Here is a 26,177-nt window from a genome sequence, read left to right as displayed (position 1 = left end):
GCTGGCCTTCTTGGCTCCAGGGAATTCCAGAAACTTCTAATTGCTTTTATCAGTCTTCTCTCAAGAGGCGCAGGGAAGCCCACAGATACCATGTCTTCTCTTTAGGTCTCTCAGCTGGAAATGTCGCTCCTGAGGGGTCATTGAGATTTAGCAGAAATGAGAAATCGGGAGGCCAGGAGAGGGGTCACCGAGCCTCAGTGACAAGCACGTGGTCCCACTCCACTCAGGGGAATAGCTTTTCTCCACCTAGGGCAGTGGTGGCAGCTGTGGCCAAGGGGCACGCTCCCCCGCAGCACCTGGCCTGCCCCGGTTCCCACAAAGGTGCTGTTGACGGTGTGCCCAGGGTCTCTTCGCTTCTGGCCAGGGCCATTCCTCCAGGAGGGCCACCCCACCCTACAGCCCACTTGGCTCCCCCACTTGCCCTCAGCTGAGCCATCTGATTCCAAGGCCATCCTGGATATTTCAAACCGCTCCTCGCCCTTGTTAAGATTTATTTATTTATTACTGGAAAGGAAGATTTACAGAGAAAGGGAGAGACAGAAAGATCTTCTGTCCACTGGTTCACTCTCCAAGTAGCTGCAATAGCTGCAGCTGAGCTGGTCCAAAGCCAGGAGCCAGGAGCTTCTCCCGGGTCTCCCACATGGGTACAGGGTCCTAAGGCTTTGAGCCATCCTCTACAGGGAGCTGGATGGGAAGTGGAGCAGACAGGACATGAACTGGTGCCCTTATGGGATCCAGGCACTTGCGAGGCAAGGATTTAGCCACTGAGCCATTGCACCGGGCCCTGTCTTGACCCTTTGCAGGGCCCAGGAACTCTGCAGGACTTGCAAGAGAAGGGTCCTTCCCAGCAGGGAGGTCCTGCTACTTTTTGTGGGCACAGGTGGGAACTGTGGCCCGTTCAGCCATGGAGTGAGTGAGTGAGTGTGGGTGAGACAGGAAAGTCGGCAGTGAGCTGCCAGTCAGTGAGACAACTCGGACCCGTGATGCCCCCAAGGCCCTGCTTCACACACAGAGCACAGGAGGAAGAAGTGGGCCATCCTGGGATCAGGGACAGCAGGAGCAGGCGAGCAGCGGGTGACGGCGTGGCCTCTGCTCAGGTCTTGCGGGTGCTCCCTTAGAACAACGACAGGTGGAGAAGCTGCTCAGGGTGTGGAGGCAGACGCCATTCCCACGGGACGCGAAGGTGGCTGTGTGGCTCCCAACTCCACTTTCCTTCTGCCGCATACCCTAGCTGCTGGGCCCTGCCACCACTGCGGGAGATCTGCTTCGGGTTCCTGGCTCCTGGCTGTGGCCTGGAACAGTCCTGGCTGTCACGGGCATTGGAGGGGTGGGTCAGCTGGCTGGGGGAATCTCTTTCACCTTTTCTTTGCTTATTAAATAAATAAATATTAAAAAAGAGTGACTTGAGTCCACATTGTTTGCCTACCAGCACACTGTTAAAATGCAAAACCATCGCTGCTGGGATTAGAAAGACGGTGAGAGCAGACACGCCGGCACATCGGACACGGCTTCATTGGTGGATGGAGCGGGTTGGTGACTCGGCTTATGGTCAGGGTGAGCCTCGGGGAGCCTGCAAGAGGGCAGGGCTCTCCCTAATCCCGGTGGGGAGGATGTGGGAGCCCCACAATGGCAAGGGCCCCAGGACAGGTCCTCCGGAGAAGGGAGCCACATTAGCAAGCAGGCGCTTGTCACGTGACAATCGCCACGCACTGCTCCAAGGCCCATGTCCTGCCTCGGATGCCATGATGAGGCTACCGCTGGAGCAAGCAGGTCCCTCCCTCCACAGACACCTGCCTCCCCTCACGCCCACACCTCCCGTCCACACATCCCAACTGCACCCTACATCTACACCCACAACCCCAGACTCTCTCCCTTCCCCTGGACTCCCACCCCACAAAGCTGCTCAGGCCCTCGAGCTCCCCGTGGGCGCAGGGACAGGCCTGAAGCCCCTGTGGCAGTCGCCGGCCTCAGCATACTCCCAGGGGCATTCTTGCACACGCTATGCCTGTGCTGTTTCCATGGTAACGCCACCCCTCCACAGCGCCTCCAGTGAAACAAAATTCACACAAGGATCAGGCAAAGTTTCCTTCCTATGACACTGCGATCCTTTCCAGCGAAATCCATCTCAAATCCAGTGGATTATGGGCAAAACCAGCCAGACACATAATAAGTTCAGAAACATTCAGTAAGAGATTTTAGGAGAGGAATTACAGCAAATGTCTACCCGTATAATCGATTTTCTGCAAGACACGGAAGAAACTTCGGTATTCTCAAAGAAACCTGGGACGAGGTCACATCTGGGGAAGGAGCCGTCTGAGACCTCAAGATGTTGGAGGTCAGACTTGACCCTTTTCCGTGCAGTTCAGCAGGAGCTGTGCTGAGACAGAGCCAGGGCACACACAGCTGAGAGCGTCTGAGTCGCGGGGAACCAGAGGAGACGGTGGGGTGGAGGAGACCCAGCACAGCCGGGGATGAGGTACAAAGCAAAATGGGGAATGAACTCACTTCCAACCGAGACAGTGTCGCAGTCCCGTCCGAGGACAGGAGGCAGCCGGGGAACAGACCCAGTGCAGCGGCATGAGAAGCTGAACCCTTCCCCACATTCAACACTGACCTCCGGGACATGGTGCGCTGGACAGCCAGGGAACCCAGCGAAGAACAGGGCTCACCATGCTACTCCCCTGTGGGATGGCCACGGCGGACAGAGCCCAGGGAGGGGAGCCCCTGGACGGGGTAGGTTCAAGGCTCACCCAGTCCAGGCAGCCGGTGGGGGTGGTGGCTTTTGCCTACGAGGTCCAGGCTCAGCCCCCCGATCTCCACACTGTGGCCAGCCCAGCCCTCATAGGCTCTGGACCTGGGGAGCCTTGAATCTGCCCCCTCGAGGGACAGCAGCTCTGCCCCCGCCACGTGCGCACACACACACACACACACACACACACACACACACACACACTCCCCCAGCCTCAGCCCACCTCCACCTGCAGGATCCTGAGACGGCGCTTACCTGTACACCTGAGAGTGGCCCCCTCAGACAGGTGATGGTGCCACAACCGCTCCTGGAATGACATCTTCAGGGACTATGTGACACAGCAGACTCCAGCCACAGCTAGACAGCAGAGATGCTGTGGCGCTCTGGGACCAGCCATGACAAAGGTTCCACTTTCAGAAACAGGACCACATAGGGGAACATCTTCCGGGCTGCTGGTTGGCTGTGCAGCTGACATCCGTTGCCACTGAGACCGGCCGCCATGTTGTCCCTGGTTGGTACTCAGCTGAGGGGCGGGCTGGTCATTTGGTGAGAAACCCGCAGAAGCAACAGCAGTGTGCACTCACAGGTGAGCTACAGAAAATGCCAAATAGATTTATCCTAGTGATAAAATATCCCCCGACCGGCTCTCCTCCCAGCTCAGACTCGTGTGCATCCTTTGTCTCCAAAGCCAGGAGCCAAAATTCCTTGTCCCTCCTCAGGCCTCATCTTCCAGGTCCCAGTGGGTAAGTGGAGAGGGAACCGGGGAAGTGGAGAGAATCTGAGCTCAATCCCTTAAGTGTTATTGGAAAGGATGTGGGAGGCCACATGCTGAACAAAGGACATTGATGGCCTCAAATAGGCCTCCTCCCCACGGACCCACGTGGCAGGCTGGGGGCCAGGTTAAAGCCTGCTGGAGGGCTTACTCCCTGCACGTCCTGGTGTTGTGGAGAGGGAGCCTGGCAGCTCCACTTCTGATCTAGCTCCCTGCTAACACACTTGAACATGCAGAAGATGGTCCAGGTACTTGGGACCCCACACTCACTTGTTGGACTTGAGTGAAGAGTTGGCTTTTGGGGAGTAAATCTATGGGTGGATATTCTCTCTCTGCATCTCATCCCCTTTAAGTCTGCCTTCCAAATAAACAGATGCATCTTAAATAAAAAGCCCCAAATCCAAGAAACTAGAATTTGGTTAATGCTGCCAGGGGAAATCTTAATTTCCTATAGTCTATGAAATCCCATGGGTACCTGCAGCCGGGCTCACCATAACAGGTCCAGCATTTCTGGGGGCGGAGCATGTAGCCTGGGGCCCCCACCATGGCCAGGCCTGAGCAGGAAGCAGGGCTGAGCCGCAGCCCAGGGCCTGAAGGGCACACAGGTGAGCCTCGAGTGCTCCTGGTGCTCCAGGCAGAACTCCTCTCTGGCGTGGTGATCTGCAACACCTAGAGCCTTGTTTCAGATTCAGCAGCAAGATGCAAACTGCTGGGGTGTCCTCAAGACCCTGGCCCTTGGTGTGGGGGCCATCTGCTCCCATGACCACCTGTGGCCACAGCAGTACAGTACAGCTGGCAGGGCTGGCAGCCCACAGGTCACACCTGCACCAGGAACGCAGCCCTGCCAGGTCCTCCCAGGCCCTGGGCTCTCATAATTTTCAACACTGAAATACTCACAGGGGTGGAGGACCTGTTTCTGCCCAGGGCCATCTGGTCATTGCATCACTCAGCGGTGTACCAAATGACCAAGTTCAATGAGTCCACCTGCTGTAGATAAGACTGTATTTTGAGTCCCACAGGTGGATGCCTTGGCAGGGGCAAATGATTTCACCTGGGGGCCTAATGGGGCTTTCAGATTTCAGAGCCATTATGCACGAAATGAAGAATTTCAACAGTTATGCATTCTTAGCCGCTGCCCCTGTTCTGACCTCAGCAGCCAGCCTCCTTGTGTCTGCACAGGCCACCTGCCCCAGCCAGAGCATCTGCGACACACTCTCACGCCCCAACAAAACATTCTGAACTGATATTTCTGAGAAAATGTCACCCAGCAACATCTTAGGACATTACAAAAACAAAACAAAAACCATCAGATTCAACTTTATAACACCATTCCAAAATACTAAACTTTGCACCTTTATTTTTATCTTTTGTACATATTTAAAGTAGGGGCATCCTGTAAATTTCTACAAAGCCTCATAGAAAAAGAAAAAAAAATCAGATTAGTTTTCAGGACAAAGCAAGAACTCTGGTCACAGGCAAGGACCCCTCAGGTGGGGAATCCTCCAGGGCTTCTCTGAGTGCTGGGTCTGGGCTAAGACCTTCCAAACCACTCACACTGCGGGGTGCAGCAGCATCTGGAACTTGCTGCTTCGTGGTCACACTCCGGGAACAGGTCACAGTGCAAAGCAGGACAGGTTTTTCCGAAGGATTTTACTCTTGCGGTTGACAGAGGAATTGGGATATTAGCCACACCAAGGATTCATACATACCTTTTCATTCTCTGTAAGAGGGCAATTAGAATAACACTGAATTCCACCTAACTTGTCTCCATATCTTAAGCTTGTTTTTAGCAAGCAAACGGGTCTTTTCATTAAGTATCTGGTTGGGCTGTTATGTAAGATGACTGCTGACAGTGATGACACTGAAGGCTCCTGTTAAGGGCTGTGTGTCCTTGATGGGAGCCAGCATGGCAGAGGACGGGGAGCTGCGGGCGTCCCGCGGGGCTGCAGGGGCTGCGACGTAGTCAGCCTGAGGAGGGGTCTGCAGCAGATCCCAAGTGGGTTGCCGCTCAGCCGTGTCCTCCTTCCCAGGGCCTGGTGTTACAGGTGCCGTGCCCAGGCGAGGACAGGGAATGGCAGGGCATGCCTCTTGGCACCACATACAGCAGAACCCACTCTTCAGCATTGCACGGTATAAATATCACACACTTTGAGGCACACAGAAGACACAGCACCAGAGTGAATCTTGGTGAAGTTACTCAGAAAGGCAAGCCAGCTGGCAGCCCCTGCCCAGGCCACACACCCGGTCACTCCACAGGGAGACCGGGGCTCCCAGCTCTAAGGAAGTTGCCCCCGTTTGCAGTAAACACCTGGCTTCCCGGGAGATCCCTTTTAGGAAACTACAACAGCATCCAAGAATACCCATCACAGTGCTTAACAAGATTTAATGTACATTTATTCTTAACATGTGGAACATATAAAGATTTTATACTGAATAAATGATATTCATTAAGCCAGAGGAAAAGGAGGAATTTACATCAAGTTTTTTTCTTTTTCTTTTTTTTTTTTAAACTACATTATCTTGAAATACAAATGTGGATTCTTGTCACTGAAAAATCTTTGAAGTTGTGTTTCTTCCTGTTAGTTGTATTTTTTTTCTTTCTTTTTTTTTTTTCCTGTCCTGGTAACCATTGGCTAAGTCAGTCCATACGCAACCATTTGCACACCTTGATTCATGAAACAAATTGTGGTGAGCTGCTCTCCCGAACAGAGCACAACCTTATACATACAGAAACTTGTACATTACCCTCTTTTTTTGTGGTTTTTTTTGTTTTTGTTTTTTTGTATTTTTCTTTCTTTTTTTTTTTTTTGGAGATATGGCCCTAATGAAAAAATATATAAAATAAAAATAAAAAATTATTTAAATCTACCATCACTTCGTAGTTACCACATCATGAAAAAGAAACTAAAAACTTTGTACTAAAAAAAAAAAAAAAAAAAAAGAAAAGAAAAAAAATGAGGGTATGTTTAATGTACAACTTCTATATACATCACAGCCCAGAGGCAGTAAAAAAATTTTGTTTTAAAAATGATTAAAGGAATTGTGAAGCACTGTCATGTGGAAGCTCAGACGGCAGACAGCAGGCATGACGTAGTGGTGAGGAGAGAGCAAGCTTTGTCGATCGCTGCCAGGGAGGTGTTCGAATCCAGCTCGGATAGCCGTGCTTTTGCTGCTAGCCTAAAGGAACCACCTTCCCACGGACACCGGACTCAGCCTCGATGGCCGACAGACACCTTGAACCCCTGTACCTGAATCTCTACGAGTTTCTATTGCACGGAGCTTTGGGCGATGGGATGCAGTTTTTGTTTGTTTTTTTGAATTCTTCTCTTTGAATGATAAAACGCATGGCAAATTGATCATTTTTCACCCTTTTGCCTCGGTGTGCTGAAATTTTCCCATCTTAGCATCTTTTGACAAAACTTTGTCTTTAAAGTCAATTTGCTTCCCCCCCAAAAAATGCAACACAACATGGAAAAGAACATTTGAAATAAATTCTGTGAAAAAAACAAAAAGTGACCTTTGAATGCACTAGACAGCAACTTTGGTTAAAAAAAAAAAAGAAATAAAAAAAATCCCAAAAGCATGTACTTATACACACAGACAGCAAGTATTGATTTCATAACTGTTCGAATTAATTATTTCTTTAATTCCCAATTGGTAAATAGTGAATGGGGCAGAGGAGCAAAGGTTTTCTTTTCCTTCTTCCTACGCTGGATAAACGAGAACAGAAAAACAGCCAGTTATATGCGACCCTCTAGTCTTCACTCACACATGCGTGCCTTCTCACTTTATGTCATAACTGCCCAATCTGAAACAGTACATCACAGATGACAGATGCGACCAGCGAGTTCAGGACAGCCGATATTGAGATATCCAGCAACCGGCCCTCGTGCAAAAGGAATTCTGAGCGGTTCTCGTCCACTCTGGCCATGGCCAGCAAGGCCTTGGCCGCCCTGCACATCATGTCTACGCTAGGTGGTTCCAGAGGTGGGGGCTGCATGTGCAGGAGGTTATGCTGGCTCTGCTGGTACTGGGCCATCGTGACCCCGTCCTCCAGGAAGCTTATCAAGTTCCCAATGCTCCCCTTCTGCACAGCTATGGCCCTTGCTGCTAGCGCGTCCCCTTGGGCAAGGTTCGACAACAGCGCCATGGACATTTCTCGACAGACTGGGTTTTTGCGATCCCCCACGTACCTAACTAACGTAGCATAGAATTTCTCCTGACGGCTAAATGGAGGTGTGGCCAGGATGAGGTCCACATTATTGTCCTGGATACTGAGTTTGCAGAGGGTCTCCAGCACGAGCCTCTGTGGCGACAGGACCGAGTTGGGTCCCACCGTGGGGAAGGGGTCTTGTGCCTCGGCAGAGGGGCACACCATCCAGTGCAGCAAGCCATCCAGGATGGGCAAGCAGATGCTTTCCGTGTAGGCAGACAAGTCTAGCTGCCCGGAAATGTTGGCCAACGTGACCAGCGTGTTGTCCCGCAGGACCTCGAGGCAGTCCCACCACCACGCGTCCTTGCTGCAGGCCACCCCCTTGTCCTCGTCCTCCTCCTTCTCGTAGGTCTGCGGCGCCCGTTTCCTCTCGGGATGCTCGTGGTGAAGCAGGATCAGCTTTCCCAGGATCAGCACCAAGCCCGGATGTTTGGACATCTCGGCATCATTGCCAGGCACGAAGGACAGGCTGCGCACGATGTTGGACACACAGATGCAGCGCTTGGCCAGTGAGTCCTGCCAGTGCGCGATGGTGCACAGTGGCGTCTCGTCGCGGCTCCTGGGCTCGTCCTCCAGCAGCCTGATGTTCCGGTGGCTTTTGGCTTGCTGTATGCCAAAGGGGAACTTGTTGCTCTCGGCCTGAGGCCCGGGGTTGGCGTCTTCAGGGAGCGCCCCGGGCCGAGCAGACAGGACGTCATCGATGGTGGCAATGATACTCTTCTCTGGCTGCTCCTCGTTGTCCCCTCTGCCTTCTGGCTCCTTCTTCCTGCCTGCGGTGCTCGGGGGTGGTGGTGGGCGTCTGCGGGGCGGAATCTCCATCTTGCTCTCAAAGTGAGTCTGGATGTGCTCCGTGGTGTCGCCGCCGCCCAGCTGCCAGTGCAGAAGCCCGCTGGTGAACTCCTGCACGCGCCCGAGCCGGTCTGACCGATCGACCACAAACAGCTTGTTCTTTTTGACAATCTTGATCGGCAGCTTGTCGAACTTGCTGGCTTGCTTGGGCTTCTCCTTTGGGTCTGCGGTGGCATCTGGCGGTGGAGCTGCACTGCCCTTGGCCTCTGCCTCTGGCTTCTCGGCGTCCTCCTCGTCCTCGTCTTCCTCCTCCTCATCCTCGTCGAGGCTTTCGGCCTCGTCCTCTTTCCCAGAATCATCTGCTGGGGACTGACCGTCCTCTTTCTTTGCTGCGTGGTGATCAAGTGCTTTTTGGCTGGGATCTCCCACTTCATATTCCATGAGGATTCCAAAAATGTCAATCAGACATTTTCTAAAGTATTCGACTAAGAGTTCGAGGAATCCAGACAACTGGAGAGGGGATGGAGAGGAAGAAAAGGGGGCACACGGTCACAACATGAGACGTGCTGGGGACACCCTGGGAACCAGGGACGTGCCCGGAATCACTGTGTCCTGGGCTCTCAGCCTCCCATTCGGCCTGCCAGGCGGCACCTGCTAGCCCAACACCCAGCAACATCCTCATTCGCTATGCGCCCTCTGGGATTCCCCAGGTAGAAACCAGCTCGTTTATCTCAGGTTAGCAGTGAGGAGGGCTTTGCTCTTTACTCCCCTTTTTTCTGAGTTAGATGTGATGGCGTTCATTATTACAAGAGTGAGGATGTGGGTTTTCTACATGCTTTCAGCCACAGTGACTGTTCTCTAGTACTAATCTGAGCCTTGCTTGCTGGGCTGTGAACGGTTATTATTCTTAGGATTTAATGGTTATTTTTATCTCAGGTGCCACAGGTTACCCTAATTTACATTCTCTATATATCTCTTGGAGAAGATAATTTCAGCAATGCAGTAGCTCATAAACACAGAAAATTAAAAACAAATCAATTTAGTCCCTGATAAATGAATTAGAATGTTTCATAAAATGCAATTTCCCATTTTAGTTATTCACAACTCCAGTTGCAGACAGAAGCCAAGCAGGTGCCATTGCCCGGGGCAAGCGTCCGGCTGGAGCCAGAACGCGCAGCCTCCGTGATGGGCAGGGCCTAGGCCAGCAGGGTGCCTGTGCCAGGACGCTGCTGGGAAGCGGGGAGGCCTTCTCACCGCTCTACAGTATTTGCGTGGACAGTTTGGAAGGCTCCTTTGTTCAAGCAAAGTCTGGATGACCTGTCCTCACCTTTAAAGTTGACCTTTTTTTCCAGAAAAAAAAAAAAGAAAGATATTTAAGCAGTTCTGCTTAGGAATGTGTGCTGAGCAGCAGTTCATCCAACCAAGGATGAAAGTTGATTATTTCAGCTAAGGGAGTGTATGTTTTCAAAAACACTTAATCTCTGTTAACACAGAGCTAGTGCCATGTTTATGATGTTATTAACACACTTTCTGTTGATGGAAAACCTGCCTGTCTGGGCTACACTGGGATTTAATGCAGAGACAACAAAAAGAATGTGGCAGCAGCAAGGAAATTAGGTGTTTTAGGTTTTTTTCCACCAAAAATCAGAAAAAGAACCATTACTCATTTTTATTCCTAACCATTTAAAAAGAAATCCATAGTCCAGCTGCTTGTTACTTTAACCCCAGCTCTGAACCAAGAGGGCTTCAAGTTACTCAAAAGTAAGTGTGTAGGGCCTGGTGCGATGGCTCGGTGGCTAAATCCTTGCCTTGCACACGCTGGGATCCCATACGGGTGCTTGTTTGTGTCCTGGCTACTCCACTTCCCATCCAGCTCCCTGTGTGTGGTCTGGAAAAGCACTGGATGATGGCCCAAAGCCTTGGGACTCTGCATACATGTGGGAGACCCGGAAGAAGTTCCTGGCTCCTGGCTTTGGACCAGCTTAGCTCCGGCCATTGTGGCCACTTGGGGAGTAAACCAGAGGACAGAAGATCTTTCTGTCTTTCCTTCTCTGTGTAAATTTTTCTTTTCAATAAAAATAAATAAATCTTAAAAAACAGCGAGAGAGAAATAAATAGGTATTTAAGCAACTGCTTCAAAATGACAGAGAGAGAAGCAGAAAGGGGTGGGGTCGGCACTGGGGACAAGCTGGCCCCGAGCTCCTCGTCATGCAGCTGGGCCTCCCTAGACTGTCCGCTCCTGTGCATTTTCTACACCTCCTGCTGTGTCAGATGTATCTCTAATTTTAAGTTTCTTTTAAAATAAATGTGTCAAGTCTTCTGAAAAGAGTAGGCTACTTCCAACACTGGGCACAAGCCTAACTTTGCGTTATAACATTCAGATGAACTCCAGCTGCCCAGCACGTGCGCACGCGCACACACACACACCACCAGCACCACCAGCACCACTCCTCCCACATGTGCGCAACGTCTGACAGAAGATGGCTACTAACACCACTGTGCTGCTCTTCAGTCCCCACAGCTGAGCTCAAGCTTGAGATCTGACGTTAACCTGGTCGGCGCCAGCTCACCTGGGAAAGATTGAAAGTAGCAACGGTGCTGTCATCGTAGAGAAGAATATTGATGGTGTCCAAAGCCCAGGTGCTCTCAGCCAAAAGACCTGATTTAAGGGACATCATCACACGCCACGCCTCGGGGGTAACTGGGAACGAGAGAAGACAAGGGCGTGGTTAGTAGGGCAGGACGTGACAGCAGGCCGAAGCTAAGCACTGGTGAGGCAAGTCCATCGAGGGTAGCTGGATGCGACCATGTGCAGCCTGCAATGGCAGGGATGTGCAGAATGGTGCTGTGGGTTGTTTAAGGTCCTCTGGCTTCGCTCAGTGAGTGAGCCAGAGAGCTTCTAAGGACAGAAAGAGCTGAGCACACACGTGCTGTCTCCTCTCCAGACACATGGCAGAGAATGAGCGTAAGCACCGGGAGTTTAGCAGAAGTGGGGCTGCTCTCCTCGGCCTTCTCGGTTCACAGGGCGTGGAAGGAGGGTGCGTGTGCAGGGTATAAAAGAGACACTCGGTTCCACACCAGTACCCGCTGAGCTGCAAGGCCGCTCTGCCCATGCTACTGCATGGCTCTGCGGCTTGTGAGGGGTGGCCAGAGCCACGGATGGGGCAAAGGAGAGCTGTCTATTTGGTTTCCCTTATTCCTGCTAATGAAGAAGACAGAGTGATTAGGCAAAAAAAAGTTGAAGATCTGCCATAAATTGGGCTGGGCAACCAGACTTGGTGTGTACCTACGGTTCTGACATCCCTGGGGCAAGGTCATGAGCCAGCCAGTCCTGGCAGGGTTTGTGGCCAGGGAGGGTGACCGGCAGCCCCCAAGCTCTGGTGGGGGGAATCTGGGCACCATGATTCTTCTACTTCTGTTTTAATGATGTGTATTTAAATTTTTTCTCCTAAATAGGCACCTACTACCTTTTGTAATCAAAGAGTCAAACTTTCTTTTCTAAGCTAAGGGACACAAATTTCTAGGTTGGACAAATACTGGCCATGTAACATATACTAAGAAGCTGAAAACATTTCAAGAGACTTGGACGCACAAACCATAGGCATATGCTTATTAAAAGGTGTCTGTCGTATGTCTTTCCCCCACGATCACCTGCAATATAAAAACACTCCTTGTTTTTCTGTCACCTTAAGGCCCTATGCTGAAAACATCTTAATATAGCTAATAGCTTTACTGTTTTATGTAGTACAAATGATTTTAAGTCAAATGCTTCTGAGGTTTTAAGAAAGCTTTCTTCTTACATAACCAAGATGCACTATTTTCCTTGCAGTGTTAAAAGCACTGCAGAAAAATAATGTAGAAAGCCTGATGTATGCTCTCCATCCCAGTCCCTTCATGGCACATGGCATGAGCAGGCAGCACCAGTGTCAGTTCAGCAGGCGCCTGGCCCTGTGCTGCTGGCGCTGCGTGGCTTCTACCATTCTGTCCAGCCACTGGATTGTGTCAGCTACTCCAATCCAGGCTTCTAGCTCTCCTCAGGGCAGCTCCTGGATGAAGCACACATTTGCTGGTCACCCTCGGTTTTTTGCTAGCTCCTCAGTTGTCTGTAAGTGTGTGTGGCAGAGACTAAATGGCCAGGGCAAGGCCAAACCTTGAAGCCCCGAACACAGTGTGATGACCACCGAGCACTTCTGGGTCTCTCACTTGAGCTTCACTCTGGCACAAATGTGCTATCAAGACCCCAGCTCTCCTCCAGCGCTGTTTCTCAGCTCAGGGGGACAGATGTCAACCACTGCTCCTGGAAGCCTGTGGTCCCAATTCCCTCGCCCCCTGCGACCCACGAGACCCGCACCTGTACTTCAGTCCGATTCCTCCCAGGAAGTCTTACCGATATCTTTTGAGGTAATCTTTCGCCTTTGTTTCAGCACGGGCTGTGACGCCTCCACCGAGCCGGGAGGGAAGGTGATCTCCCGTCTGATGGGAGGAGGCTGGGGGGGCGGCCCGGCCACCTGGGCCGTGGGGACGCTGGGCATGACCTTCTGCATCTTCATCGATGGCAGGAAGGGAGACTTGCTGGGGGACATGCGGTTCTCCAGGGAGCGCGGGAAGGCGGCCGGGCTGGGCGCCCTGGAGATGTGGTTTGGCAGTGACGGCGGCGTCTGGTAGGAGGACTGTGGCGGGCGCGTGATGGGCTGCATGGAGGCTGCAGATGCCATGTAAGGCTGACGCTGGCTGACGTGAGAAGGCCACTGGCTCTCGTGGTTGATCCTTTGATCAGGGACCATCATGTCATCCGTGCGGCCCATGGCCGGGTACGGGGGGGCCTGGCCGGGGCCGCCGGGGCCCTGCCTGTTCTGGTAGGGGTAAGGCATATCGTTGCGCGCTGCCCACATGTTCTGCTGAGGCCCCTCGCCAGAGGACGGCTGCATGGGGCCCCCCATCATCTGAGGGGGGATGCCGTGCGGCTGTAGCTGGCCAGGGCCCTGCATCCGCTCGCGGTTGTAAGGGTACGGGTACTGGCCCTGTATGGGCCTCCTGTCGGGGCCGGAGTAGGAGCTTCCGTACTGGTTGTACATCTCCTGCTGCTGGGCACTGTACTGCATGTTGTACATGTCGCTCTCGTGGCGCTTGGCTGGAGGCCCGTACATGCCGTCCATGTGGCGCTTGTAATTCTGCAATGTAGAGCAAGAAGCGTCACCCCATCCCCTGTGGCTGGAACGAATGTGGGTGTGGGAAGGCTGTGTATCACTGACACCGGGTGGTCTACAGAGTGCACACACACGTGGCACTTCTGGAGCTCGTCTCCCCGCCCTTGGAGTTTGCTGAGGACAACAGAGCAATGTCCCGTCTGCTGGCTGCAATCCAGGGGCGGTGGGCGAGGTTGCAGGCAGCCCGAGGGGTCGGTTCCCTGGAACACAGTGTGTAAGCAGCTGGCTCGGTCTCTAAGCAGGGAATGCCCAGGCTGGGCACTGTTGGGTGGGGAAGAGGCTGTGCGGGGTGTCTCCTGACAGAAGGCCAGGAAGTGCTGAGGCTTCTGGGGTCCTCTTGGCTTTACTGATAGAATGTTTAAAACCAACTGCTTTCAACACTAAATGCTTAAAAATCACATTGTGGTTCAAACAGGCTTTAAAACCACCCCTCCCTAGCTACCAGCAGCCGAGGATCTGAGGATGCTCCAGTCCCCTGCATACACCAGCACACTGCTTGCACAGAACCCGCACCTCCTCCCGTATACTTAGAAAACCTGTTCCTGCATCAAGGAAATGCTGCACTGAGTAGGGAATCATGAGAAGAAAGGCCTCAATAGGCTCAGCAGAAACACAGTGGTTTTTTTCCTGAATACTTTCGAACCACTATTAGTGGAATGGCAGATGTGGGACCCACGGATGCGGAGGGCAGACAGTGTGCAATGCCAGATACACTCAGCTGGCACAGGGCTGCTGCACATAAGGACAAAAGCACCCAACTTCCTGCAATGTGCCGTGTGTCTCAGGATTCCATCTCACGAGCCGTTTCCGTATGCTTACTCTAGAACCCCAGGAGTGCCTGCGAGCAGGAACCACAGCCACTCAGCGACTGCCGAGCCCTTCGGCTTCGCTTCCCAGAGACCTGCAGAGGGAGCTGGGGCTGAGTTTTACTCTCCAGGAGAGGAATGGCAAGCCTGGCAGGCCCTGCCCATGCCACTCACCGGCTGCTGTGGGTAGAGGCCAGGCTGGTGCCCTCCGTACGGCGGTTGGCCCGAGGGAGGACCTTGCCCCGGGTACTGCTGCCCGTAGGGTTCATGCCTGTAATGGGGTAAAGGCAACGTCACTTACAGAGCACATAAGGCACCCAGAAAGGAACTATCCATGGCTGATGGCTGGCAGCCGCAGCCCTCTCAGCGGGAATGCCCAGCTGAAGGTGTGACAGCTCAGGCTCTGGGAGCAGCACCAAATTCCTGCTTGGGAGAGTGGGTTAACAGGAGAGGAGAAGGTTGGACAGGCAGGCGCTCTGTCCAGACCCGCCTGGGGAGTCAGGTCACATGGCGATGGGAGGCATCCGCCCACACGAGGACTGCAGGTACAGTCCAAGCCTCAAACGGGGTATTTCTAGAAGTAAGAACATGGGCAGTACTCTACTGCTTTTTACTTTCTCGTTACAAACACAGGCTGCCTAAGGGTCCCAGAGGTGCTGACCTCAAGAACCGCACAGCGTGCAGGTGCTCCAGGCTGCAGACTCCTGTGTCCTCAACGGCCACAGAAAAGATGACAGGCTGACTTCTGCGTCTACCCATCACCTCTTAAAAAGCAAACAAATATATTTATTTTTCAGCTACACTGAGGAAGTACCCTCCTGCTGAGCCTGGATGGCTGTGCAGTCTAAGAAACCAGCGCTTCTGAGAACTCAGCTGCAAACAGAGCCAGATGGTCACCTAGGGACATCCTCCCGGCCCCCAGCCCTCCGCGATGGCTCGCCGCACTCCTGGGGGATGGGCGGTTGTTGTGCTGTCCTCAGGCTCTGCCTCAAGGCCTGCAGTGCATGTTGCCAGCAGAGCAGTGTTGCTCTTGACCTTCATAAACAACTCTCACCTTCGATCATAGCCGCCTCCATAGGGAAACTGCTGCCGCTGCCCCATGCCCAGGCTGGCCATGGCTCCAGAGGGACTTTGGTTGTACATGTCCTGCATGCTGCTGTTGGGCATCTGGCCTTGCGTCATGAAGGGCTCGCCACTCCCAGGCACTGCAGGGGTGAGACAAAAGGCATACATCCCGTGAGCATGTGCAAAGCCACACAGCCCCTCCGGGAACTTCTGCTGCCTCCATGTATGGTCCTTAATATAGTGGACCAAACATATGCAGGAGCACAGGCTGGGAGTCAGATGGGCCCCAAGACCTACCCTTCTACCTGGGGGTGACTTAGTGAACCCCACTCCTGGGCAGCAGGAGGACAGAGGACTGAGGCTTGGAGGACAGCGACGAGATAGTCCCAAGGTTCCTGGAGTCAGTTACAGCTCTTAAAAAGCTGGATTTGAGTTAGTCAGGGAGCTTATTCAGGGAACCTTGTACATGCGGATCTGAGGTCAGAGAACCAACCAAGGCTGAGGTATCCCAGGGACCTGGAGAACTGTGCACCAGCTATGAGCAGGGCACGGTCCCTCTCGGTGCCCCCGCCACCAGGAACTGAGTTCTACCAGCAAGTTGCATGCCCATGCAAGGGATCCCTGCTTCCCTGCAGTGCGCAGTCCTGGGCAGCATCCTGCTTCCAGCCCGTGAGGCCGTGGGGCCAGGCTTTGAGCCAGACTCTGCAGGACAGTGCCCGTGCTGTGCCAGGCCCGAGCGGGCTGCATGTGGTGCCAGCTTGCTATGTGGCAGTACAGAAGGCAAGTGTGGGCCCAGACGCAGTGCTTTCTCTTAGTCACTAGCTTCCAAGTGTCGTTCCGGTCTATAAACAGGGACAGTAAGACCTTCTCAAGAAACGGCTGTGAGACTGACACGAAACAGGCAAAGTCAGTACCCTTCCCTGACAGCAACAAAAGGCAGAGCCATTAACATCATGCCCACGGGCTGGCCGCTTGCTCCGGCATCTGCTAGAGAAAGCTGCTGGCAAGTGTGAGTGATTTAACATGGGGAGATGCAACTGCTTCTAACCCAGGCTGCAGGGGCAGTGAGTGGTCACAGGCACATGGGCATCAGTTCTGAGCCTGCAGGACGCTGGGTCGGGTCCGGGGGCAGCCTCCAGGCACCATCTACTCCAAGGCATCTGCCTTTTCTTCATCCAATGATGGTTAGTTTGGTGCTATGTGAGGCAAAAGCTGATTCATGTTGTGTGAGCTCATGATGGGGGCAGGGCTCGGGGCAGGAGCCACCGCCCAGCCAGCGGCCGTGAGGACTTCAGTGCGGGCTACACCTGCACCTGCTGTGTTTGATTCCTTAGCCTTCGAGGCTGTTTTCCATCGTGCAGATACGAAAACAGACAAATCAAGTGGTATGAACTCAAGCACGTTAAATTCCCTAATATCATAGAGTTTTTGAAAATCAACAGAAAAAAAGACAACTAAAAAACAAAATCAGCAAATATGTAAGTAAGCATTTAAGGAAGAAAAACAGCCAATTAACACAGTAAAAGGTGTATGATCTCATTATTAGCTAATTAAATAAAAATGAAAAGAAATCAGAATTTTTGGGGTGTAATATGACAAATGTTAAAATCACATAGGCATGACTTACACTGCTGACAGCCTCAGGGTACACCCTGGGACTCGGTCTACACAGTGCTCACCCACCATGGCTCTGGGCTTGTCACACGACTAGCACAGTGGGAAACAAGCATGAGCAAGGTTGGGCCCCTCAGAGTGCTGCTTCTCAGACCCCACCCACCAGGCCACGGGCATGCAAGATGCTAGTGGACAAAGCCGAGGGTGGAGGCGCCAGCTGACCACTGGCAGGTTACCCGCCGACACAGATACTCGAGACACTTCAGCCTTGAGCTTCCAATCCAGCTGACCGGGGCCAACAGCTGACAACATCCTGAGCCAGGAGCCACCTTGTCCACCAGAGCTGGTGGTGAAAGCCACTAAATTTTTGGCTGGTGTGTTATTAAAAGATGACTGAGTTGCCAGTTTTTAAATGGACAATTTTACTTCCAGGAAGCTAGCTGCACATCAACCACTACCGCATCACTGCTTATCACAGTCACATGTTACAAAGCAACGGGTCTCCATCACAGCAGTGAGGGTCAGCCTGCCCACGCGGCCAGGAGAGCCGAGTGTCCAGAGAGGAGCAGGCGTTCCCAGGTGAACACTGCGCTCGGTTATCTGCAGCTGGGGAATCGACAGGTGGCGCAGGTGGGCAGGAAGGTGAGTAGAGAGGGCAGAGCTTCTTCCTACACACCCACACCTGTCACGCCACGGGAGGACAGCAGCCACATGTGTCCCACTGAGAGTCATGCCGGAACACGATCCCAGCCCCAGCATGCACGCTGTGAGCCACAGCCCCTGCTCTGAGCACCTCCCGCCTCCGAGCAGCCGTCCTGCCCCCGCGCCCACCGTCGTCGGTGCAGTCTGCATCTTCCCTCCTTTCACCAATCACGACACGGCCATGGTGTATCGCAGTGTTTGTGTGACTTCCCCCGACAGTCTGTCAATTCCAGGGAAGCAGGGGCTGTGTGGGATTGACCGCTGTGCTATGACGTGCCTGGCGCCATGCACATTCATGCTGAAGTGATAACGCCACACACACAGCACCCGGTCTGCCTGCCCACCAGAGGGGCAGTGCCGTGGCACAGGCTCTCCCTGCGACTCCTTCATTAATCTTCATGAAGCCCTCTGAGGCAGACCCTACCACATTCCACTCTATAGACGCAGAAAGTAGGGTCCAGACACGCCAAAGGCCAGAATGCAGCAGCCACCGGCTCACTGGGCTGTGTCCTGGACAAGCTGCTTTTTGCCCGTGGAGAGGCAGAGCTGGGCGCCCCCTGCACGTACCTTTTCTTATTCCACCAAAGGGGTCCTTGTTGGGTTCATAGGGCATCCTGCCCATCATGTCTGGCATGCTCATGCCCTGCTGGTAGGGGGCGTTCGGAGTCATTGAGTTCCGTTTGGGGAAGGCCGAGTCGCTCACATCTGAGAACGGGTCGTGCACGCTGATTGTACTGCTTCTGGAGAGATGCGAGACCCACGGTTAATGACTGAGCAGGGCACATCTCCAGCCCGGTGTTCTGAAATAAAACCGACCCTGAAGGCACCCCAACACCACACCTTGGCTAGAACTTGTACCAGCCATCATTTGCAGAACCTTGGGGGAAAAAAAGTCATCTCTCCCTTCTAGGAAGTTTGCTCCAGAAATGGAAAGTTCCAGAAATGGAAAGCTCAAGAAAGCCGCCTTGGCCTGGCCCACAGATCCTCCGCACGTACCTGCCGCCTGGCATGGGGGTCAGCTGCCCGTGAGGCGTGGAGGCCGGGGTCGGTGGCTTCAGATCCCCGGGCACCTCTGCCATGGAGTTGCTGCCGGTCGACTGGGGGGTCTGAGGGCCTTGCAAGGATCCTGAGTTAGCTGATGGACGTCACGCCAAGCAAAAATAGAGAGAAAGGAGAAGTTAGTGGGCGCCTTCCTGCTAGCTGTATCAGACAGTGGCCGAGCTCGTATCGTGGTCGAGGCAGTGACATCTCCGTGTCTCAATGACGTGGCACACTGCTTCTCGTGAGACACAGGGGGACTTGGGGAGCAGACGACCTGGCAATGTGCTTCACATGTCAGCCCTAGCGCCCATGCGCACCTTGAGTAGCTGCTTTCCTGGGTATTTATTCCAAGAATCTGATGAAAGGAAGGCTTTGGGTAGAAGAATGCTCACTTCAGTGCTATCAGTCTATTTCTGAGGGACTCTTTCCAGCTATTTTGGGGCCCTCATTGTATAGTGGGTAAAAGTGCTATTTATGATGCCAGCATCCCTACAGGTGCCACTTCCAGTCCAGCTCTCTGCTAAAGCAGCTGGGACAGCAGGCAAGCCCACGTGGGAGACCTGGAGAAGCTCCTGCCTTGGGCCTGCTCCAGCTGCTGTGGTCATCTGGTGAGAGAAACAGCGGTTCAGAGTTCTCTCACCCCCCGCACCCCCGCCTACCTATGCAACAATGCCTTCCAGGTGAGTAAAACAAACCTTAAAAAAAAAAAAAAAAAGAATCTTTGGTGCAGGGATTTCCAAATTTTTTTTTTTTTTTTTTTAAAGTAGCTATGTTAGAAAAACAAGGGAAAAATAATTCTGGGTCTCAGACAACGAGAAACCTCCAAGTTGAAAACCAATGCGGCAAATTAGGAATGAGCCTTAAGTCATTCTATTAGCATCTCAGAGTTTAGACGTGTCTACGCTGTCGCTGACAACGGTCACTTCTGGAGCTGACTGATATGTTAGTGAAAAGTGCAAGACACACAGGGTACTTTGAAAAGTCCGGAAAGCTGACATCCAAAACTGGCTTGCTCTGGCGAAGAGAAACACTTGGCAGTCCGTGTGTGCCCGCCAAGCTCCTTCCTGACACGGCCTCCCACACTTGTTGAAGGCCTGTGTGCTGGTAAACTGTTGCCAGAGTTCTGAGACCTGGCTCTAACTACGACACTACCTGGGAGCTCAGAATTGAGAACTCTGGAAGAAATGAATTACCCTCACCTTGTCGGAGAAAGCATTTCATGAGCTCCTGCATGATGGTCTAGCCTAGTTGTTCGCATGCTAGGTGCTCAGTCCGTCCTGGTTTCATTCATTCACTAAACAATGCCGGGATCAGGGCTGCCTGTCTGCCAGGCTGGTCCGGGCCACAGAGCTTCTTTTCTAGTGAGTTCCCAAGGCCAACACTGCCAGGATCTTCGCTCACCTCTTACTGCAGAGGAAGTGGAGCTGAAGTATGTCACAAGAGGCTTTGGGGTAACCCACACAGGGGTCAGGACATCACTTCCGGCCGTGAAGCCTTGACCAAGCACATGCGTTTCCTGTCATCAGCCAGGCCGTGCCCGGGGCCCATGTCCTGCACGGTGAACTGCACAAATGCTTGGAATGCTGAAGCATGACTCCTGACTGAGATCTCTTTAGAGAAAAGTGTATTAACTCACGCTTACAAAGGGAACTGGGAGGTGACCTGGCAACACACATGGTGATGGCCGACTGGCGGTGGCTTTCCCAGCCAGGCCAGGGGAACCTGTGGCTCGTGGTCCTCCTGTACACTGCAGGGTTGCCTCACAGGCAGCTTCCACCAGGTGGGAATTTCTCAATGATCCTATTTCTAAGTATTCACATTTGCAGCTAATAAAAAAAATGGAAAAATTCTTCCTTGCCAGTGTTTTTTTTTCCCATTTTCTTTCAAGAAAGAAAAAAAAAAGATGAATGCAGGTCATTGCAACTCTGTTCCCAGAAGAGGCTGGCAGGCTCCCTGGGAGATCCCTACCTTCTGCCAGAAGCTACAAGCGTGTCCTCTAAAGTAAACAAGGGAACGGTTACTGCAGGTTAAGTGCATCCACACGCTGCAGACGGCACAGCCAGGCTCCGAGCTGGGAAAATCACTGACACAGCCAACCTGGGGCCCTCCTCCTGGTGGGAGTGGGCTTCCAGAGCAGGGTGGTGAGAGGGAGAGGAGCCGGCGTGTCTGGACGGCAGCGACTGGAGGTCAACCCCAGGGCACCTCTGTTTATACTTGAGCCCCGTTCCCATTTATCTTCCACTGAGGATTCCCTAGCTGGATCTGTGACAGGTTCTGTGACATCACCTGTCAGCTAAGAATAGAAATTCAGTCTGCCACCTGCCAGCAAGATGGATGGGGTTTTGGTTACAGACTTCCTCACTGCTTCCTTGCCCTTCCCTCGACTTCCCCATGTAACCACAGGAAGCCTAGCCAGCAGGGGTGATTAGAGGGGAGCTCCGTGGGCACCTCAGCAGCACAGACCATATGAGTGAAGCCCAGCAGAGCAGGAGCTGCCTGATGCCTGGGGAAGGTGGCCTTCCTAGTGCAGAAGGATGGAAACAGGTGCGTGTGGGCATCTATTGCGCACTGAGAGGGAATACTGTAAAAACAGCTGTGTCAGGATTAATGCTCAGAGCTCCAAATCTATTGGACTAAATAAGGGAGAGCAAGAGAATTGGTTCTTAAGTTCTGCCGGAAATGGAGACAGCCTAGATTTTACTTTCTTCCCTTACAGTGAAATTAGCAAAGCAACCTCCCCCAGAATCAGGCTGCTCCCGGAAGTGCCCGGCGCAGCAGCCGAGGGCCCGGGCTTCCGGTCGGGCTGCCGGTGCAGCGCTGCCACTTACCAGGAGATGGCGGCTGCAGCTTGGGCTGCTTCTTGGTGTCGCCAGTGCTAAAGACTTCTGGTGGGGGCTCCTCCCCTCGCTCGATCTTGCACTCAAAGGCAAACAGGTACTGGATATACTGTTTTTTCAGGGAGCTCGCTGCGCTGCTTGAGGTGCCAACATTTAGGTTGGTTGCCAGCTCACGCCACTTTTTGTTTTTATTAACCTGGCCAAAACAAAAACAAAAAACAGGCACGATCACTAGTTTGCAGCTAAATGGCTTGTTTAAAGCCAGGAAACCACACAAACAAACAAACAAAAAACCAGACAGCACTTAATGTCTTGGTTTATTTTTTTCCTTCATTTGCCTGTTTTAACTAACGTTCATTACTCCTACCCAGTAGTCCAGGGACAGTATTTACAGCCATAAAGCCAGCAAGGAACCTGTGGATAGCTACAGACAGCCCGGGTCACCAATGCGCCCGTCACAGCACCTCGCCTGGCCCTTCCAGAGCCTGTGACTTCTCTAAGCCAACAGACATTCCTGCTCACGCTCACCTCCCGCCACCTGTGACCAAAAAAAACAATGCCAGTCTAAAACAATTCACAAACCAACAGCAGCAGCACTGTTTATCAACTGACATTGATATGAAAAGCAATGTTTCCTTCCAACAGCTGAGCTTCCAAAAGCGACTCTGGATCGTGGGCCCACAGACTCTGGCTTCTTGCTGGGGGTTCTCCTGGGTGCCGGACATAGGTGGCACCCGGGACGAGGGCAGATGGAGTCCCTTGACCACATACTCAAGCTTATTAGCTTGACATGATGATGTCTCTGCTCTCTGCCAGGGCTTTGCTGAGTCACCAGCTTGGCCCCCAGAGCAAGAGGCCACCTGTGTGGCAGGTGTCACTGTTCCCATGGAGGCTGGACATGACAGAATGCAGAAGGAAGAGCAGAGGGAGGGGAAAGCCTGTGACGGTGCCGGGAGGCACACTGCCTTTGCCATCAGGGGGTTTAGGGAAACACGGAACTCTGGGAGCCCCGCATTCTCATAGCTCCTTGTGCACAGTAAACACTTGGAGGACAGCCACGGCAACGCTGCCCGGTGCTTGATGAAGGCTGCATCAGCTTTAGAAATGGTGAGGAAGCTGCTGCTTGCGCCATCTGTGCCTCAAGGCCTTTGGCTGAGCGTGGCGTGGGTGCCGCAGCCGACACCCACACAGCAGGGGGTGGGATGGGGCGTGCAGTGCAGGGCCACCCAGCCAAACTCAAGGAAACCTTGATGGTTAAGGCAAACTCAGCTCCAGAGAACTGATCCAATCTGTGATGTGTCCCACAGCCGGACAACCCCTGCACTGCATGCATGGAGGAAACAGTGATGCCTGGTCCTGGTGAAGCCTTGGGAACTCCTGAAAGCTGTGGGGGGGAAGGTCAGGGAGGCTGGGAGCCAGGGGCGGGGAAGAGAGGCACCCTCAGGGGCTTGAAGGTAGCCACTCTCCTGTGGTTTGCACCCCACTATTCAGCTTTGGCATACCCAGCTGGGTACCAGGCAGATCTGGACACTAGCACCTCACCCCTGGGGACATGGTGATCATGCCACCTTGGTGGAACACAGGCTGCCTCGGCTGCCACCCAGGTCCAGGCTCATTGTACTGAACCGGGGTGGAGACAGACATACTGTGAGCTCCCTCTGGCTGTGGTCAGCAGCTGGGAAGACAGGAAGGGAACCTGCACGTGGTCCTGGGCCCCTCTGTGTACTCTGTACACAGGTGTGTCCCGCTCCGTCTTCAGGGGCTGGTGCCCCTGCATCTGGTGGGTTTTCAGGCAGCCGTAGGCCACAGACAGAGTCTCCCAGGTCTCTAGGCTCTCCCTCATTCTGTGGCAGGGCACGACTGTGTCCAGCAGATTCCTGCCCAGGGTCTGAGGAGGGCATGAGGCTCGCAGCATGAGCCTGGGAAGGCCTCATTGTGAGAGGTAGGTGAGCCCCAGCAAGAAGGCAGGCACCCCTGGTGCCACCGCTGTCCTCTCCAGGCCCAGCCTGCCAGAAGCCCGGGGCTGGCATGAGGCTTTCTTCAAGAGTGGCTTCAATGTTTGGACAAGTCACCCTGGAGAGAGGGAAGCAGTAAATTGGCTTTCAATCTGATTCAGGTGGGTATTTGCAAAACATTTCTGGGGCATTTACTATCACTTTCTGGAACCTTCCAGAGCTTCGGGAGACCCTGTAGGGAAATGCAGCCTAATGATCTCCCTTTGCAGGTGAGAAAGTTGAGTCTGGGCATGCTTGGGGAGCTGGCGGCAGAGTTAGGGCTTGCCTATGCTCCCATCACAGCACCACTCCTGGGCCTTGGGAGGCTGCCTGTCCACGGGCTTCACTTTCCTTCCATAGCCTCCTTCTTCTTGAGCCCCAACTTGCCCACTCACCTGTGCCAAGCCCCCGATCTCTTTGACACACACGTACAGCCGGAACAGGTCCAAGGGCTTCTTGCCCACCGCAGGCAGGCTGGAGACCGGGGAGCCTCGCTCCTCCATAAAAGTGAGGTACCTGTCGACCCACAGCTTCCGCTCGGGCTCATTCCCCAGCTCATACACCTTGGTGATCTTCTCCCCCGTGGTGGTGGACGAGCTGGACTTCTGGTGCCCGGAAGGAGCAGGAGAGGCAGGGCATCGGGGATGGAGTGAAGGGAAGAGGTGAGAGACAAGTAATGAGCCATCAGACACAAGAGAAGGAGAGACTCAAACTTCCGTATCACTCAATAACATGGAAGGAGGGCTACTAATTCAGGCACAAACTAGACATTTTGTTAATTAAGAATTCACCTCAACTTTATATCAAGAGCCCCAACACCCCCTTTTATGTACTCTAACAGAAACCTTTTGCCCTTGGTTGATGCGTTGAATCCCAGAAGGCAAGACTCCAGTGACACTCATGTGCTTTTCAGAGTGGAAGGGCCCTGGGTCTTGGAGCTGTGATGATGAGTCACAAACATCACAGGAAGGGGGTCACAGGGCCCAGGTGACGCTCACCTAGGAACAGGCGAGGTTGGGGGGAGGTTTTCTACTAAAACCCTGAACCTCATGGGGAAGAAGCCAACCCACTGCGCCAGCTGGGAAAAACCAAGGTGGCCACCAGCTGTTCCAAGGCCTGCATGGGCTCTGCTGGCCACCAGGCAATGCAGTCCTGGTACTCCTGGCATGAGCAGCTTCTCCTATTGATTATTCTTGAACTTCACCATCAAAGTGAAGGTCTAACACTTGACTCGGTCTGTGCTGCCTTCAATCTCACACTCACTAGGATACACACCTGTGCTGGCGTGGCTCAGGCTGCCACTGCTGCTCCTAGACCACACTGGATGCCAGGGTGCCAGAGCCACCACCACTGCACATTGATGTGTGGCCTGCCCTCTGGGGTCCTGTGACTCAGGCATGCAACTGCACCTGACCCTCAACAGCCTAACTGTACCTCCTCCCCTGTGCTTACCTACCTGTGTCTATGACAGTACCCGTAATGCCAGGGCTGCTGGGCAGCATTGTTTCTAAGTTCTCACTAAAGGCTTCTTTGACATGCACTTGTGATTAGCATGAGACCATTGCTTGCAATACAGTGCTTCCACTATTTTAGACAGAACACTCTAGGTTTCCCGCCTTTCTCTTTACTAAGCCTGACATTTTAAATACACTGCCCAAATCTGACAGGCTGATGCCAACTTGGCCATGGAGGTGAGGTGCCACCTTGTTCACCAGCCTGACCTGCAAGAGGGGCTGAGAACAAATCCCTGGAACCTGTCTACCCATCTTACTACTCTCTAGGTTGAAATCTTAAGTCTTCAGCCTTAGAATTCCTAAAGTGGATTCTTTAAAACAGATACACAAAAGCGGCCAGTACAGCTGATTGCCAGTTGGTCTTGGAGGCTGACACCTATGGGTCCCACACTAGAGCGCCTGAGTTTGGGTCCTGGCACAACTCCCAACCAGCAACTGAGCTCCTATCACCCCACATTCCAGTTTTGGCCTTGGCCCAGTCCTGGCTACTATAAACATTTGGAGGGTGAGATGAGCAGATGGAAGCCCCTCCCTCCCCCAAAATGAAAATGATTTAGGAGGGAGCTTAGAATTATATATGCACGTGTGTATACCCATATACACACTCAAAAATGGAAAACAGTGCACACCAGGTGGCAAGGCTTTAACATGTTTTTCCAGTCTGACTAGAGGAGGATGCAGTCCAACACACACTTCGCAGAGCCTGGTACTGCTAACCTTACCGAAACAAGGCCATCCGAAGTAGAACAGGCACTTTCTAGAGGTTCCTTTAAAAATTATTTGAAAGGCAGGTAGAGAGAGAGAGAGACGGAGGAGGGGGAGACACATCACTCGTTCATACTTCTTCCGACAGCCAGGGCTGGGCCGGGTCAAA

The 26,177-nt window shown here is 53.1% G+C and overlaps 1 protein-coding gene across 3 annotated transcripts in view; it reads right to left on the bottom strand.

The window, feature by feature from the left end:
* Positions 1-5,898: 5,898 nt before the first annotated feature.
* Positions 5,899-26,177, bottom strand: part of ARID1B (AT-rich interaction domain 1B) — a 358,041-nt gene continuing 337,762 nt past the window's right edge. For all 3 annotated transcript variants that reach the window (XM_040965219.1, XM_040965217.1, XM_040965218.1), the window contains 9 exons: positions 24,185-24,394; positions 21,787-21,991; positions 18,914-19,052; positions 18,485-18,657; positions 15,591-15,741; positions 14,711-14,807; positions 12,911-13,694; positions 11,094-11,224; positions 5,899-9,033 (listed from right to left, as the gene is read on the bottom strand). In XM_040965219.1, coding sequence (XP_040821153.1) covers positions 7,315-9,033; positions 11,094-11,224; positions 12,911-13,694; positions 14,711-14,807; positions 15,591-15,741; positions 18,485-18,657; positions 18,914-19,052; positions 21,787-21,991; positions 24,185-24,394 — 3,609 coding nt within the window. In that variant the 3' untranslated portion in view covers positions 5,899-7,314. The remainder of the gene's footprint in view (positions 9,034-11,093; positions 11,225-12,910; positions 13,695-14,710; positions 14,808-15,590; positions 15,742-18,484; positions 18,658-18,913; positions 19,053-21,786; positions 21,992-24,184; positions 24,395-26,177) is intronic.

The sequence above is a fragment of the Ochotona curzoniae genome, unplaced genomic scaffold (assembly GCF_017591425.1).
Source record: "Ochotona curzoniae isolate NIBS_2020 unplaced genomic scaffold, NIBS_Ocur_1.0 scaffold_3890, whole genome shotgun sequence".
NCBI lineage: Eukaryota > Metazoa > Chordata > Mammalia > Lagomorpha > Ochotonidae > Ochotona > Ochotona curzoniae.
The sequence above is the reverse complement of the archived record's forward strand: the minus strand, read 5'-3'. Positions and strand labels throughout refer to the sequence as shown.